Below are 16,619 nucleotides of genomic sequence, written 5' to 3' on the forward strand. Positions count from 1 at the left end.
ATTTGTAAGTGTGGAACCATGGTACCGCATTAGAAATTGAGGTTAAATGTATTATATTGTTTCTTGATGAAGACATGGTATCTAACAAATATGGAAAAAGAGAAAAGTAATGTAGAGATTATAAGTCCATCGAAATGCACAAGGTGCCTGCAATCACCCCCACACTCTCCAAGCCGGAACCCCTTGATTTAAGGTTTAGAGCCTGGGTTCAACGCCTAGAAACGCAGCACAAGACTCCAGTCTTCACTAGGAAATACAGTGCTCCAAAGAATCGGAAAATGGAGAGACCAGAAGTAGCCCACAGAATGATTTTGAAATACCACGCGGTTCGAGGTGTAGATGTTGACTATGTCAGTTAGTGGCTGTAAACAAGAGAAGGAACTAGATCTCAATTCAACGTACTGTTAGGCAAAGCCGGTCAATGCTGAGGTTGTTGATCAACAACGCCAGAAGACCATTACTGAAGGTCCATAGCAGCACTAGATTCGTTCGGAATGCCTTGTATGAATCATCAAGCGCCACTCCCTCGTCCTCCTCCGGTTCTTTCCAGGGTGTCAAGGCCCGTTTCACGGTGGTTGCAAATTGCTCATCAATGTCGATTTGAGGCTTGTCCAGCTCTTCAACAAAAGGGGCTTCATCATCCTTTTTGGTTTGTGCTGATGGAAGCTTTTCGGGTGCATCGGATCCCTTTGTACCCCACGAAACATCATGCCAATTGCAAAATGCATAGACCATCAGAACGTTGATTGAAGAAGGCATTCCGAGGAAATAGGCCCATGAGGAGGTGAACATATGCCAAGGGTCAGCGTAGAGTATGCTGGCAAGGAAGTAGATTCCGTATGTTGAGACCAAGGCGATCAGAACAAGCCCACCCGTCGAGGCAATAAAGCCCGATACGAGCGCCGCAAAGCCATGATCGAAATCGAAGTCGAGGTTCTCGGGTGTCATTGCCTGCGCAACGAGATAGAACGACAGAATGAGGAGGTAGAGTTGGACCACGGAAAAGTAGAGGAAAGAGAGCGTGTACAGGAATTTTGATCTGCGATGGAATATTAGCTATGAAGCAAAAGGGAGTACCTATGTCTAGGCCCTAATTTTTACCCCTTTGGTCGATTTCCAAGAGCTAGGATGAACTGAAGCATAAGGAAGGTCAGATAACCGATTTTCAACATGTTATTGACTATCGGGGTAGCATCATTGCCAAAAGGCCACCCTTTGAATTTGTTGGTCGCACTTGGTGTTCCCACAATGTCCAGGATGACAGAACTTGTGAGCCAGTAGGATGCTAGTATATGTTAGTGGTCTGACATAGGACTCATTCAAGCCCCCAAAGAGCACAACATACCGAGTGAAAGCCATGTCATAACTAACTGGCAGACATTGTAAACCAATTGGACATGAAGCAATATCAACCGAATGAGACTATGACCGCTCTTATATATCCGGTTGAAATGCATGATAGAATAGAGCGACGCTGCAAAAGAGCCATTCAGCCATCGTCGCCGTTGACTGAGGAATTCTGCTGGTTGTTCCGGAACGTCTGTTTCTCCTTTCGACGCTTTCACGTATGTGAGGTGCCACTGGTTGCCAGCCTTGGCCACTAACTCGAAGCAAAGAATGCGATCTTCTGCAAGGAACATGTTCTTTTTGAAAATATTCATCCCATCAATTCCTTTCTTACCAAGCTTCTGAGCTAGCGTGTGATCTCCATGAAAGTACTGCTCTAGAGGTCTGCCCATGATAGCGCGATACCGGTAGGCAGAAAAAGCACCTGGAAGCACGCTCACATAGCCGAAACTGCTCTCTAATGGTTTGTCCAGGATATTCGAGATTTTGTATTCGAAATTTTGGGCCGCGACCAAGGGATTGAGGAGCTTCTTCCATCGGTGGCCAAGAAGGGCGTGAATTTCACCGCATGCACCACCGAGGTTCTTGTCGTTGTAGAAGGCCTGCCATAGGGCTAGCAAAGACTTGGGTCCGGGTTTTGTGCCCGCGTCGATCAGAATGCAGATCTCAGGATTCAAAATGCGCCCAAATGCATTGAATAACCACCGATGTGAGTTGATCTTTTTAGTATTCTTTTTCTTAAGGCAAAACATCATCTGTACCGGGGGCAGGTTCATAGGGTCGTCTTTATACGGGCGCACAAGCTCTTGCTTCGGGGTAACCGACAACTGTGTGGTATATTCAAACTAGGCAGCATTAGCATTGGAATATTTCCCTGGGTATTGGAGTTCAGAAGGGCTGAAGGTGGGAAAACAAACAATATGAGCGATCGTTTCTTTTCCATCCACGTCTTGCTTCATCACGCCATCTTGAAAAACGCCAATAGTTGCAAGAACGTCAAGTGTATTTTTATCGCAGGGATCCATGCCATCGAAGACAAGACAGACGACAATCTTCTGCCAGGCGGGACCACCTCTATCCCAGAACTCTGTCCTTTTCAATTTCACAATATCTCGTACATTTTGCATTACCCCATGCAGGGTTCGGGCGGTTAGTACTTTATCCTCGTTGTAGTATGTGACGGCAATGAGAAGTTCAGTGTGCCGATTATACATCGAAGGACGGAGATTGTAACCATTACGTAGCGTAAATTCATCAGGGTCACATGTCGCGGCAGTGTCTAGAAAGAAAAAAAATAAGTTAGGTTATCATGATTGGGTTTTCTGCCATATTGTGACTACTCACATCTCATTTGCGTGAATTCTTCAGGAAGTTCCCCCTCCGCATCTCGATACTCGGGCTGAATAGCATTTCGTATAGGACTCGGTACCGGATAGTTGATACTCAAGACCGAGCCTTGGGTCAACTTGATTCGCCGTGTGGGGTATCGACGAATGCTACTTCCTTTGTGTCGTGGGCTCGATTCTTTGGAAGAGGAAATAGCGGAGCCTTGGTTAGAAAGGTTGTGTAATCTGATCTGATCAGGGAGATCTAGTGATTCCATCGACTCTGGCCTGGGGCTATTGACCTCAGCATATGAAGAGGGATACTGTCGGCGAGTCACTTCACTTGAAGAGACTGGGTCTTCGAAGGGACCGAGAGACAAGGCAGAAGAATGGGCCGGATGAAGTAGGGAGAGGGAATGCTCATTTGGGAGCTCAGTATTCTGGTAGCGACCGGAAATGTCAGTTCGGCTTGCCGCATATCTGGAGATCTAGTAATCTCCACTTCATATACACTTACCCGAGGCGAATGGCCATCAAGGCCGTCGCTTTCATCACCTTGCCGTGCATAATGAAACGAATAAGGCCGATCAAAAGGGTTCATGATGTACCAATCTCGACCCAATGTGGAACAACGGAGTACTGGAGGTGTGTAAGCTGCAAGTCCGAGATGCAGTCCCAGAAATCCCTGATGCCAAGCCGGTTTGAATTAAAGTGTGACAGGTTGTACAGATATGCCGAGCAGTACACTTTGCATTATCATTGAACTTGGAAAGAATTGAATCTTCCGATTTCTCACCCAAGAAAAAAACCACAAGCTAGTATACATTATCTCGCTCCAACTGAAATTGAGGATAACCGGCTATTTTAAGTCGGGGCCCCACATCTCTCTTATATGGATTGACCAATAAGAATACAAGCCTTATACCTTAGCGTGAGGCTAAAACACCCTTATTCTTTTAGTTCCAGCCAATGGGCAAACTATATTATGGGGACTCTAATTGTCCCTACTGGGCCCTTTAAGGGTTCAGCATTTTAATAAAATTTCATGAATTCCCTTATTAACCGACTAAAAATAACTAAAATTCCGCCAAATCCCACGAGGCACAAAATTCTGATTACGTCGAGATCTGGGGTCACCTTGAAGTGAGACAGTGAAGTTTTCTTAACCATTTCCTTCTCTACCAAAGTGAGAGTTAGAGTGTTTTAACTGCCAGATTAGACCCTTTTAAGGATAAGTGCGAAGAGTTGCTCATAATCTTTTCCATATCACTCCCCTTAACTCATTCCCATGCTGTTCACTATGAGCTCATTCAGGTTCTCACAACCCACGATGAAAGTGGAGTTGAGACTGGACGAGAAAGAGCCAGCATACACCCCTCAAGATACAGTATCAGGCGAGGTAATATTGCACACCGAGTCGCCGGCCGACTTGTCAACAATCGTCCTGAACTTGTCGGGGACAGCCACATCCCGGCTGAGTCAAAGCAGGCGCACGGAAACGCATGATGTATGTGGAAAAATGGCTACCCGGGCCGAATCTTGCTTGATGATTGTCATTAACACCAGGAATCTTCAGCTGTTCAAAAAATCTCACCGTCTATTTCCTTCAGACCATTTGAAGAGTGATTCAAACTGCTCCAGTGTAACTATCGGAAGCGGAAATCATATTCTTCAATTTTCCATCACGGTTAGTACCAATAACAATCAAAACCACTTTTGCTTGTCTGTGTCTGACTGGATTTTGATTTTGTTTAGATCCCACAAGTCATCGAATGCTACAAAACCGGGCATTGGTCAAACAAACAGCAAATTGGATGTGCAAATATTGGCTGGTCCAAAAGCAAATCCCACCTGTTGAGGAAGACTCCACCCTCAACAGGGGGCTCGGAATCACTGGCTGAGATCCAATATTCTTTGAGTGTGGTTGTTTCTGGCAAAAGTACCGTGAAAAAGGTAAGGAACTGCCCGCTTTCAACAATTACTGGGCAACGAAAAGTGCATTGAATATATTGCTGACCATTATCAAGACTCAAAATATTATATTTCATTCATCGTCAGACCCGATACCTTATCAGCAGCCCTTGAAGCAACAATGCTCCCTCAGCGTCAACCCGCGCATACTTGACGGTGATTCACCTTTATCCTTCAGAATCGACACAGAACTTCGAAATGGACCCTGTCTTTTCCTTGATAACTCAATTCCTTTGAGTATAAGAATCACGAAACTTGGAGATTCGCGCTGCAACATACTGCTGAGTGCATTTCAAACAATGCTGGTCGAAACGACACACGTCAAAGCGCAAGGAACATCAGAATCATCCACTAGCACATGGATCGTGCAAAGTATGGCCAATTTACATTATCCGATAGGCCTCGAAGATGCACCTGGAGACTCAATGGTCGATTTGAATGATATCTTATGGGCCAACCACCGACTTCCCACTGAGGTCACTTCGAGCTTCGAAGTTTGCAACATCAAGAGAACGTACAAGCTTAATTTAAGACTCGCATTTCTTGTTGGAGATTCCAAGGTACATACGGATTGATTCCAACCCTTCTTGAGTATCTTGGCCATAGCTAATACTTACTTTTCATATTCAGCTTCAGACTGTCATCCGAGATCTCGAATTTCCCGTCTATGTTATGGGCCCAACCATATCCTCTAAAGAATGGAGTTGATGGTTTTTGGATCTTTCCACATCTCTCTTTTTGGCTACTCTCTCAACTTTCCAGATATCTCACCGTGCAGCCCTTTTTTTTGTCAGATATTCATCAATCTCCATGTCTAGTGCTATTTAGCTTTATCGAACTCATTATCTTCATCATATCTCTGTCAGTTTTATTACCGGATATGCTTTGTCTTGATTTTCTACGGCGAATGAAGAATTTCATATACTTGATGACTGCGTCTGAAATCAAATACTAGAATCAAAAGACCACTTATTGGTACTGCGCTCACTAGGTAGATAAAGATGCTGACTCGGGTTGTCACGGAATTGGTAGTCATCTACTCCGTACCAAAGTCCCAAGTAGAAATCCCTCTCTAGCGCCCTGTGGACCATATTTAGGCCCACAGAGTAAGCCACTCCCGATGGCTGACTTAGTCTGTTCTGACCTCTCCTGCTCAACAGGATATGTGAATATTCGGCCTTTACAGACGAGACAACAGGGGTGCTGTCCATGGAAAGCATATGTTATTGTGGCTCTATGCCACCACGGGGAGATATGTAGTTCATCGAGCATCTTTTGACACCGGTAGAACAAAATGACTTCAACGTCGTACTATGCGAAGATGGCAGCCGACGGTATGATCCTCGGCTGCCCAGCACTCAAGTTCATAGGGACGAAATTGACAAGACATACCTAAACGGACCCACAAACGCAAAGTTGCCTTCCAGCCTCGCAGACTGGGAATAACTGTAATGACTGGATCACTGCAGGGGTCCCTCCCGTCTCGGCAAACTGATCGACAGTACAGTTACCATCTACAGTACATTGTTTTACTGACCAAGAGTGGTGGCAAGAATGATACGGGGTCATAGGAGACGCATTTTGTGCAGGGCCAGGACAAGCGGTCGAACTAAGCACCGTTTAAACACATGGGAGTCCTCTTCCCAAGTCTATGTCTTTCCTTGGAAACAAAAAATGCCCAAAACAGCAATATCTTCGGGCGAAAATGCAGTAAGTCATCTGAAATGGCAATGAAACCGACTTCAAAAAGTCGAAAGTTGTCGACAACGTGATTTAATACATTCAATCTTCTTTCACAAAAACCCATCTCCTAGCATACAGTGCTCTCGGAAAAGGAGTGCCGAAAGTCAGGCGATTGAAAACATACGTGCCGAGCCTCCCGAATACTAAGAACTCAGCCCAGCTCAGCCCGACCCACTGTAAACTGGGATCAGGAGAAGGCGTACTCCGTACAAAGTGGTTTATATTGCCTTTATTTTATCCCTGTGGGGAAACGGAACATGTCTTCCTTATTTACCAGTCGCGTAGAAATTGCCTTGGCAGTTTCATATACACTTGGCGCAATAACAAGACTGACAACGCCGACTAAAAATAGCCGTCAATAATCTAGGGCTATGGTTCAACCAACGAAAGGTCCATAAAAAAGTGCCAAACGACTATAAAGGGTCATATGAACCAAATATCCTACACTAAACCATTAGACCGAGTCAAAAATAAAAAATCACGTCTCGAAATCCTTCCAACCCTCAAAATTATGTCAACTACAACGACCGGAGCTATGACAGCCACCACGGGTTGTGGAACCGCAGCCCAGTATGAAATTCCCGTCAAAGATGCATCGTGTGGAGTTCCCAACACCGACAAGTACAAAGGACTCCTTTCAAAATGCGCGAAACCCGCTGGAGTAACTTCCTATAACGACGACTGTGCTCTCTACGCTCTGGCCGTTGATCAGTCAATTCAAGATCTTACCGACTGTCTCTACGACGCCAAAGTCGCCTGGAAGGACGTGTGGTGCCACGGAGACACCAATGCCACCGCAACGGCAACCTCGTACCCCACTGCATCGGAAACCGAAACCGCTTCGAAAACTTCTGCCGACAAGACATCAACAGGTACATCGACAGGTACCTCGACGGAGAGCGCAGCAACTAGCACTAGTACCAGCTCTGGGGCAGATGTCTCTGTACCGAAGGTCCATACCAGCTTGAAGGCTGTCATGCTTCTTTCAACTCTTTTTGCCTCTGCCGTGTTCGTCGGAATTTGATAACCTCCCGGTCACTGTCTCTCTGCTCAACGCCTTGACAGCTGTCATTATTTTTTCGGCTTTGCTTTTTCTACCGTCTTCATGGGCTTTTGATGGACAACTCAAATCTTGTGGACCTATTCGATATCAGCTCTTTCATCATGATACCTCTGAGGGCATAGGCGCAACTATGCAATGTACATTAAGTTTTAAACTGTCTTTTGTTTCTTGTCAGCGATCTTATAGAGTAATCAATATTTACTTCTATTCTAATACTATCAATCTTGTCCTAGTCTTTCAAACTGAGGCTCAATCCATATCATCTCATGACGGCGGCTGTAAATAGCGCTTATCACAATCAGTCCAATCCAATGGTCTAAGCCAAATTCCCATCGATTGCAGTCTTAAACTCTCAGCAGTCTCCCGTCAAGTCAATGTTTGATCTGCAGGGAAATCCCGTTATCTAAATTGTCGGAGTCCAAGTCCAGACTTCAATTGGGCTTCCCTGACGTTTATACGAGTCTGAATCATCTGATACGTCCCCTAAATTCGCTACTCACCTTTTGATGCGCTCAACCAGAACTTGAACGTGTACAGCAATTACAGCAACCGTTCAGATTGTGTAGAGGAACCAGGAAGTTTAACCGATAAGCCCAAACAGACTGCGTATTTATCTTTGTTGTTCAGTTTACAATCTTGCGATATTCGGGTTTGTACCAAGACGGTCATTGGAAGAATTATCCCCCTTGCAGAAACCATCGGGCTTTTATCATTTGTGTCACAATCTGTAGGCTTTAATGAGGAATAAGCAAGGCTAAACTATCTATAGGCCTAAGTACCTGCCTGTGTGGGCCAGATCAAAATGTCCGAGCTATTCACACATCGCTAGAGGCAATATCATAATACCAACACGATCGATATAAATGCCCTTCTGCAAAGTCAGAAGTGGAATTCATATAAAAAAGCATGAAGTTGGTGGCTTTGTAGAAAGAAAACGAATAGAAGAAGCAAATCCAAACTCGGACTTGGTGCGTTTGTAGTAGTACAGCATGGACCAATTCTCAATGAACAACACACATGATCTAAGTCAGCGTTCCAAATGTAACAAAAAAGGTGAACCCCTTTCTAGACACTTTTTCTTAATCCAATAGTTTCGTTGCGTACAGACGTGCAAGATAGTTCTTGAAACAAAAAAAAGCATCTGACCAGGCTTCATCTCCGAACGTCGACTTTATGGCATGGTCAAGACTCCAGACTCGTATACCGAGCATAGATAGATGGTTCATAAAGAAATATAAATACGATCACCCTGCTAACCTTGAATAGACTCATCCCTCCAGTACCATCTCGCATTTGACAATTCTACAATCGAAACATTCCTCCAATATCAATATGCGTTTCGTCTCCATAGCTTCCATGGCCATTATCGGCGTTGCTTTGGCTGCGGATAAGCCCCCTGTTGTGGTAAGTTCGAACAAATCAATACCGAAGATTATTGAATCATCTAACCATGTCTCAGATTGGCGCCGGATTCCCCTGCAAAGCCGATGGCAGCGCAGGGTACTGTGCTAGCGGCTTCTGCTTGGTAGGTTTTCTTCCCTTATATCGAAACATCATGGTATCAAAGACTAATCTGTTATGCAGCAACTTGCTCACGAGAATGAGGGAGTATGCAAGTAGACTGCGGATCTCACCTTTGATTCGAATTGATTTACGAGGCAACGTTTCTGCCCAAGGAAACCCTCCAAGGGATGGGGTGGTTAAGCTGGCTCGAAAGTTGTATACTAGTCGATGTCGTTAACTGAACATGACTCTTTTGGTCAAAATATGCTCTTGAAATGAGATCCCCGAAAGGAAAATTTGAAGTCTTGATAGGATTGGTAGCTGCAATGTTCTACAAATATGTTGCGAGATAAATAGAACAAAAGCTGTGACATTTGCATGTCATGTGGTCTGTGTTCTTGGACGTATCTTAATATCAAACAGTCACCAATTCAAACGGTTGCCAATATATATTTTATGTAGTCAAAATTAGAAACCTAAGATCGTTAGCCATTTGCTTCTTTCTTGGAATGAATGCACGAGGACATACCCTTTTCAGTGTTACCCTCACCCATGCTCTTGCTGCTGCTGCTTCCACTCTGGATAGCGCCCATGATGCCATCCATATAAGGCGCACCACTCCACTTCTGGTGGGTGAGAACATCGACACCGAGGTCCTTCTCGCGGGCCTGGACAAGGCGAACATAGGCCAGCATACCCTCTTCCTTGAATGCACGGGAAAGTTCAGTCGTGATGGTGGCATTACTGTGCAGACCAGCCAGGGAAATGAGTTGCAGGACAAATCTGACCAAAGTTAGTGGATTGAAGCGAGATAGATTCCATGTTGGTCTTACCCTTGCTTGGCAATATCCCAGATAAAGGACTTGAGGGAAGCCTCATCAAATCCTTGTCCCATCCAGTTGAAGGAAGGGCTGAGGTTGTAGACAAGCTTCTTGCCTGGGTACGCCGCCCGCACTTCGCCGGCAAGCGTTCCGGCCTTCTGAACATCTGGATCACCGGTTTCAACCCAGAGGAGATCTGCGTAAGGAGCAAATTCCTTCGCGCGCTTCGTCGCAGCAGGGAATCCCGCGGAGTAGTGGTAGAATCCCTCGCGAGTGCGTGGGCTATCACATGACCACACAACAGGTGTTTTGGCGTAATCATTTGCCAGCGCACGGCGACGGGAGAAGGAAAGATCGGGGTTCTTCTGGACGTAGGCCCTGTACGCATCCCGAGAAGACTGGGGAGCGCCCTCCGATTCAAGATGAGCATCGACGGCTACATATTATTAGTAAATGGATCGTTTGATACAGGGTCAATAACCATACCTTCGTCGAGTGTAACAAGCTTGTGCCTCTTGACCCAGTCAAGCTCGAACGCGTCGATCTCCTTGGGTGAGGCGCCCTCTCGTTCCATAGCTTGGAGGGTCTCGGCCAGAGGTTCCACATCTTCCGCGATACCAAGGATGAATTCATGATCACGTACATCAATAGCGCTGCTGATGAGTCGGCCGCTCTCGGAATCTGTTCGGGCAATGACCAGGTTCTCACATCCCATCATATCCCACTGGAAACGAGCTGCGACCAGTCGGTTGATGTGTTCACCCATTGGAACGAGCACTTTGCCTGCAAGGTGGCCGCACTTCTTTCCGCCGTGCAACTGATCCTCAAAATGAACGGCCGCGGCACCATTCTCTGCAAATAGCTTGGCGAGCTTTAAAACAGCCGATAAACCACCATGGCTGCGTCGAGGGAATTAGTAATACTTTCTGCATTCATTTCCAATCATTGACGTACCCGGTATCACCATCCGCAACGATCGGTCGCATATAATCAGTGTAGGGTGTAGCCTTTCGCTGATCCGGGGTCATCTTTCGCCTTATGTCCCACTGTTTCCGGTCGTGCATGGACTGGGCCTTGAACAGACGCTGGACCTGGTTGGGGACGGTGTTGTAGGGATAATCGCCAAAATCGGGGGATACTTCATTGGTACTGGTCAAAAGTGAAGAGCAAGCCCAGCCCGAGACATAGAGAATCTCTTGGTTGGGGGCTTGCTGCGTCATTTGGACAGGGTCGATAGCTCCCACTTGTGTGCAGAACCGATGTCAGCTTCGTCGCAATTGGAGCTCAGCCCGTCAAGGACTCACTGGTATGAACGGGCTCGCCAGCAGCCGCTCGCTCATTGAGAAGGTTAAAAAGTTTCCGCGCCATCAAAGAGCTGGGGTATGTTTGTTGCAACGAGCCGCGCTTGCTCACAACATCTGCCGCTGTGTACGGGCGCTTGATGCCTTCGTACCGAGGCGAATTCCACCATGATTCCACATCGCGAATTTGTTGATCGTATAGCGCATCTTCGGCTTCCCCTGCTTTATCTTGTGTGGACAAAAGCTGGTATGCGTCTGAGGGAAGGGCGGTGGATACGGGGGGCTGCACAGGTGTCATCCGTGTATAACCGCTTGTGAATGGCCGCAATGAACGCGCAGAAACAGTAGACACAACGGGAACACGTCGAGGCAATCTTCGCATCGAGCGAAACATGGCTGGCAGTATAAGTGAAAGAACAAATGAATTGAAACAGAAAGAAAAGAAAGTCAAGGATAGAAAGGAATAAAAGCAACCTTGGAAGGGCTCCGCTTGACCTCGGGCCGTGAACATCTGGGGTTTCCCCGCCACCGAGGGAGCTCCGAAATTCGCTACATGACTAATCCTTGGCATCAACAGGGGTCTACCTCCTCGACTACACACCTACTTCGTATGTTGGATATAATATTCAATTTGCCTGTGCCATCTCTATCCTCAATCTTGTCTCCAGCTCTAACAGCCTCTCTATATCTAGATACGCCGCCCAAAATTGTCGGTTAACGGTCGGGGCATATTGTCTATGCCCTGGAACCCAAGTGTAGCTTCGATAATATATCTTTTCTACCTGGCATATAGTAGTCGATGTTGAATATGCAAAAGCCTTAGGAGGTGCTACTGTTTTCACTAAACAACCCCTGCGCTAGGACCTTATTTTTTATCGCCTTTGTGGTGGTACACGAATGTTGAAATTACTGTGACCTACGGGGTCGTGGTAACCTTGCAAGTGCCTCTTCTTAGGGATGGTCTCTAGTTTCAGCACCGGCGTCCCGAACATCCCTCCCACAACCGCGTGTATTCTGACCTTACTCTCACTAGGGCCTTATATTTCCTGCACATCGGCCTCATCTCAACATCACTTCACTTTGATACTTCTTTCTAATGCTTATACCATTAGACCAATGGTAAAATGGACCACATTACAGTACTCACTTCTATTTGACATTTCAAAGGTTCATACTCGCAATACTCAATTTCAAAAGATTCAGTTCATTCTTCAAACAAGGTAATCAATAATATGCATACATGCTTTACTCCATGGGCACATGTATGGGGTATAAAGGTAGGCATTGACAGGTAAACCGATTGAACAATGCTATTCAGAGGCTCAATTCAAAGTCTATATTGATCAAAACAGGCAGCCCCATTGTGATACTCATTAAGGCATCACTCAATACACCTTCAAACACGATAATGACATTCAATTCACCTGAGAAACAATATTGAGCTTCATTCAGGTCGATTATCAATAGCCTCAATACTGCTTAGCCACTTATATAAGTTTGAAGGGGTTTCCCAACTGTTCTCTTCTTTTTCATCTGTAAATCTCACCAGTATCCGCCCCCCCGTCTTTCCTTGTTTTCTTTGCTGTTTTTTTCGTGTTTCGAAATGGTGCTGGACACCATGGCTCCGTTCTCGAAGAGCGGTCTCCAGGTACTCGCTGGCGAGTACCTGGCTGGTGCTTTTCTGAAGTGGGACGAAACGTCCCTGTTCGACCAGCTGTTTGCCGCGGGCTCCGAGCCCGAAATGTTTGTCGTGAGCTGGGAGCTGACCGAGCTCCTATGCAAGATGGTCATCGTCGTGGGGCCCGGCTCCCCCCAAACCTACCTCCTCCGTGCCGTCCTCGCACCCGAGTTTGCGTGGTTCGGCTTGCACTGGGCAGGGATGCCACACCCTGGTAAGTACCTGTCTTCAAGAATCGAAGGAAAGACCCATACTAACCCGCGGATAGCCCAGGTGTCCACCTACCCCTCCGACCTCCTCGACCTCCTCCACTCCCGCCCCCTGGCCGCATCTGTGGCCCTCCACCAAAACCTGGGGGTCGGCGAGAAGTGGAAGGCCCTCGTCCACTCTCTGTGGGCTCACCTTGAGCCCTACCGCTCCTACTTCCCTGCCGGCAGGCCACAACCGACAGGTGGCAACGACAACGACGTCCTTCCACCAATGGTGGACGTCGAGTACCCTCCTTCGCCCGTCGAGGAGGATGTGGAGGGTGTGCTGCCCATGGAGGGCGTTGAATTTGGGTCCGTCCCCATGACGGGGCCTCCCTCCCTCCCGTGGCTCCCTCCCTCCCCGTGGCTCCTCCCCTCCCCGTGGCTCTGCCCTCCCTCCCCGCCGTGCTGCCTTCCGTTCCTGCGGCCGGCCCCTCCACCAACAAGTACCGCCAACGGTACTAGATGCCTTCGTGAAGACTGTTTGTGCCTGTCCCCCCACTTGCTGGGGGCGTCAGCCGTCGTTAGTCTTTTTTTTAATTCAAACAAAGATCTTTCTCGTCGTTTCTGTTTCGTTGTAATCTATATTTTCATTGTAGCTGGCGGTTATATCTGTAGTCCTAGCGTAGTACCGTTGGGGAAATTCCCCGCACGATGTTATGTTTATAGCGGTTGACTATCTACTAGTAGATATATGCCACAGATTCTCTGGTTGGGATGAACAAGGCCATTCACCTCATATATGATGCCCAACCCGGTTGAGATTGCAATCGAAAAAGCACATTTCTCCAAGATCGGCACCCCCGCATTGGCTTATCTCCTCTCCGTATTTCCCTATCTTCTACTTGCCATTCTCTCTATTTCTTATCTTCCTGTCTTTCCTGTCTGAATATTTCTATCTTTTTCTTCGAATGGGCTTTAACATCGACTTGGTATGGAAAGCATTAAAATCCCATCGATTTTAGATCCGCCCGACAACCCGGCAACGCGGGGAAAGCTTGGGAAGCCGAAGCAGACAAAGAGTCGGAATGGTAAGTTAAAGTACCGTGAAGCTGCAACTTTTCATCAAGAATAATGCAGACGGTCACTTCATCACATTGTCCGGGACAACATTGACTCGAGTCTCCACTTTTATAGGTTGCATCACTTGCAAGGCAAAGCGGTTGAAGTGCGACGAAATCAAACCTTCATGTCAGCAGTGCGAAAGACGAAAGGTCCGATGTGGAGGATACAAGAAAGACTTCAAATGGCGGCCATTCGAGGAGACCAACTTGGCTCCTGGACGGCCTATAGTGGCCAAAGCCAAGAAAGGTAAGGGGTGCCGTGTGGATCTCGGGTCGGACCTGATATACTCACAAATCCTCTTTAGATAACACCTCGTCCCGTCGAACTCCGTCTGTCGCCAATATTGACCAAACCTTTTCAACTCCTTCAACGACTGAACAATCAGCATCGCCGATTCGCATAAAGTCCCCCGAGTTTGGTGGCTCTCATTCGCCTCAAGGCTCTCCTTTGCATAGCTCGCCCATTAGTATCAATAGCTTTCTGTCTACGGATGCACGTTCTCTTGAAGAACTGCCTACCAAACGAGAAGATGCTTCCATGGCTGAATGCATCGAAACTCCTCTTGACATCAATGTGTCATTGTCGGCCGACTCTCCTTCTTTCAATTTTCTCACCTTTTTGAATCCCTTTCAGGATTCCCTGTCGCTTGCAAACTCGTTGGTTTCTGATGCCGATGTCGATACTGCTAGACATATCCCTCTTGGCCCAGAGCAGCCAGATCCAGATGCATCGAGGCTGAGCTTCTCTCAACTATTGGAGGATGAGAATAATGATATTGAGGAGATCATCCGGAAGTCGGATCCAGGACTGGGCCCTTGGAACTTCACCTTCCCGGAAGAGGATTCTTTCAATCTTGACGTGTCAAGCATGTCAAATAACCCATCTCTACCACCAGAAAGTCCAGAAATGCTCGTGTTGCGGTTTGATAAGCTCACATGTGGGATTTTATCTGTCAAAGATGGTGCATTGGAGAATCCGTGGCGAACACTTATTTGGCCGTTAGCAAAAGATACACCTGCACTTCGCCATGCCATCTTTGCTCTGACGGCGTTCCACTCGGGCAAGCAAAGCCCCCATCTTCGTGCCCAAGGAGTAAAATATATGCGCCAGAGCATAACTGGTCTAGTTGAGCAAATCCAGAATATGAGAGCGGACGCTGCGCTTGCAACTAGTCTGGCGTTGGCATTTGCCGATACCTGGGACCAGCATACCCGCACATGCATCCAACATTTGCGAGGCGCAAAAACATTGATGTGCAAGGTCATCGCAGCCGGGATGCAAGGGGGCGTTAGCGACGAGGAACTGGATCGCATCCGGTTCCTCTATAATACATGGTCTTATATGGACGTGATTGCGCGACTAACTTCTTTGGATGAGTGTGGCCCTCAAAGCTGGGATTCTTCGATTTTCGAGCTTCCCAGCGATGCAGTCCATGATATTGATCCGTTGATGGGCTGCGCAACTACTCTATATCCACTCATGAGTCGGGTGGCGAAGCTGATCCAGCATGTGCGGAGAATCTCGTCGAACACGGTGTCGGTTGTGGCTCAAGCTATGGAACTGAAATCTCTTGTGGAGCAATGGGAGCCACCGCACTGGTTTGAGCCACCAGATGACCCCAATTCCGAGGTTCAACATAGCATTCAAGTTGCACATGCCTATCGCTGGGCTACGTTGCTGTACCTGCATCAGGCCGTTCCAGAGATACCCTCCGAGCCAGCGGATGAATTAGCAAAAAGGGTCCTGATATTGCTTGCAACTGTCCCCTATACCTCCCGGACTACTATCATACAGATGTTCCCTCTTCTAGCAGCTGGCTCTGAGGTTGACACCGACGATGACCGAAAATGGGTGTTGGATCGATGGACCACAATTCAGTCTCGCCTGATGCTAGGTGGTGTAGACCGCTGTTTGGAGGTGTTGAAAGAAGTCTGGGAACGTCGAGACGCGATGAACGCCAGAAGAGAGCGTGAAATGGGTAGCTCACGATGTGCTGGGTCTTTCTCATCTGGAGACAGGGAGAAAATGAGCTCATCATTGCCAACCCATTTCCGAAAATACAGTCTCAATGGCTCGCACAAGGGTTCAACAGGAGGAAGATCAGGGCAACCTGCATCGAGGTCTGCGCGACGGGGTTCCGCACTTGCATCGCTTGAAAATATTGAATTTGAACGAACTGTGCGTGGCAAGTTGCATTGGGTGAACGTTATGGCTGAGTGGGGATGGGAAGGTGTGATTGACAACTGCCGAATTATTTCATCCAAGGACTAACTCTGCAATTCATAGTTTTCCTTGGCTAGCCTGACAGCAGCCCAAATTTTGGCCACAAGTCTGGGTATCGAGGGAGCAGAATATCATATTCTTTGCATCCTAGCCTGCTGTACTAATATGACGGCTAACAAAGCAAGCAGTCTGAGTTCTTGTTCTTTTCCTGGTTTTTGTTATTATGTTCTCATCGTTTCGGCTCTCATGTCTTTGTGCTAAGGTTGAAATTGTACTTCGCGACCCTCACTTGGTGTTGCCTCGAACTAGCGCGGCGTTCAGGGATCTGTTG

General features: G+C 47.2%; 5 protein-coding genes across 5 annotated transcripts; 3 read left to right on the forward strand and 2 right to left on the reverse strand.

The window, feature by feature from the left end:
• Positions 1-208: 208 nt before the first annotated feature.
• N7517_004928 (uncharacterized protein) lies at positions 209-3,273 on the reverse strand (the record flags this gene model as incomplete). The annotated part of the gene is made up of 7 exons (XM_056722658.1): positions 209-346; positions 403-1,039; positions 1,102-1,285; positions 1,346-2,192; positions 2,265-2,626; positions 2,692-3,112; positions 3,190-3,273. 7 exons carry the CDS (start codon positions 3,271-3,273, stop codon positions 209-211), a joined length of 2,673 nt encoding a protein of 890 aa, XP_056578908.1.
• Positions 3,274-6,897: 3,624 nt separating this feature from the next.
• On the forward strand, positions 6,898-7,410 carry N7517_004929 (uncharacterized protein; the record flags this gene model as incomplete). The annotated part of the gene is made up of 1 exon (XM_056722659.1): positions 6,898-7,410. One exon carries the CDS (start codon positions 6,898-6,900, stop codon positions 7,408-7,410), a length of 513 nt encoding a protein of 170 aa, XP_056578909.1.
• A 2,010-nt stretch (positions 7,411-9,420) lies between these two features.
• On the reverse strand, positions 9,421-11,468 carry N7517_004930 (methylisocitrate lyase ICL2; the record flags this gene model as incomplete). Its single annotated transcript, XM_056722660.1, has 6 exons — positions 9,421-9,428; positions 9,482-9,735; positions 9,786-10,209; positions 10,260-10,672; positions 10,728-11,016; positions 11,078-11,468. The coding sequence occupies 6 exons, from the start codon at positions 11,466-11,468 to the stop codon at positions 9,421-9,423; spliced, it is 1,779 nt and encodes a 592-aa protein (XP_056578910.1).
• A 1,224-nt stretch (positions 11,469-12,692) lies between these two features.
• On the forward strand, positions 12,693-13,581 carry N7517_004931 (uncharacterized protein; the record flags this gene model as incomplete). The annotated part of the gene is made up of 3 exons (XM_056722661.1): positions 12,693-12,966; positions 13,021-13,523; positions 13,552-13,581. The coding sequence occupies 3 exons, from the start codon at positions 12,693-12,695 to the stop codon at positions 13,579-13,581; spliced, it is 807 nt and encodes a 268-aa protein (XP_056578911.1).
• A 353-nt stretch (positions 13,582-13,934) lies between these two features.
• N7517_004932 (Zn(II)2Cys6 transcription factor) lies at positions 13,935-16,336 on the forward strand (the record flags this gene model as incomplete). The annotated part of the gene is made up of 3 exons (XM_056722662.1): positions 13,935-14,031; positions 14,138-14,311; positions 14,370-16,336. The coding sequence occupies 3 exons, from the start codon at positions 13,935-13,937 to the stop codon at positions 16,334-16,336; spliced, it is 2,238 nt and encodes a 745-aa protein (XP_056578912.1).
• Positions 16,337-16,619: the final 283 nt, after the last annotated feature.

The sequence above is a fragment of the Penicillium concentricum genome (genome assembly GCF_028827145.1).
Source record: "Penicillium concentricum strain IBT 3081 chromosome Unknown utg000002l_segment0_segment0, whole genome shotgun sequence".
Classification (NCBI taxonomy): domain Eukaryota; kingdom Fungi; phylum Ascomycota; class Eurotiomycetes; order Eurotiales; family Aspergillaceae; genus Penicillium; species Penicillium concentricum.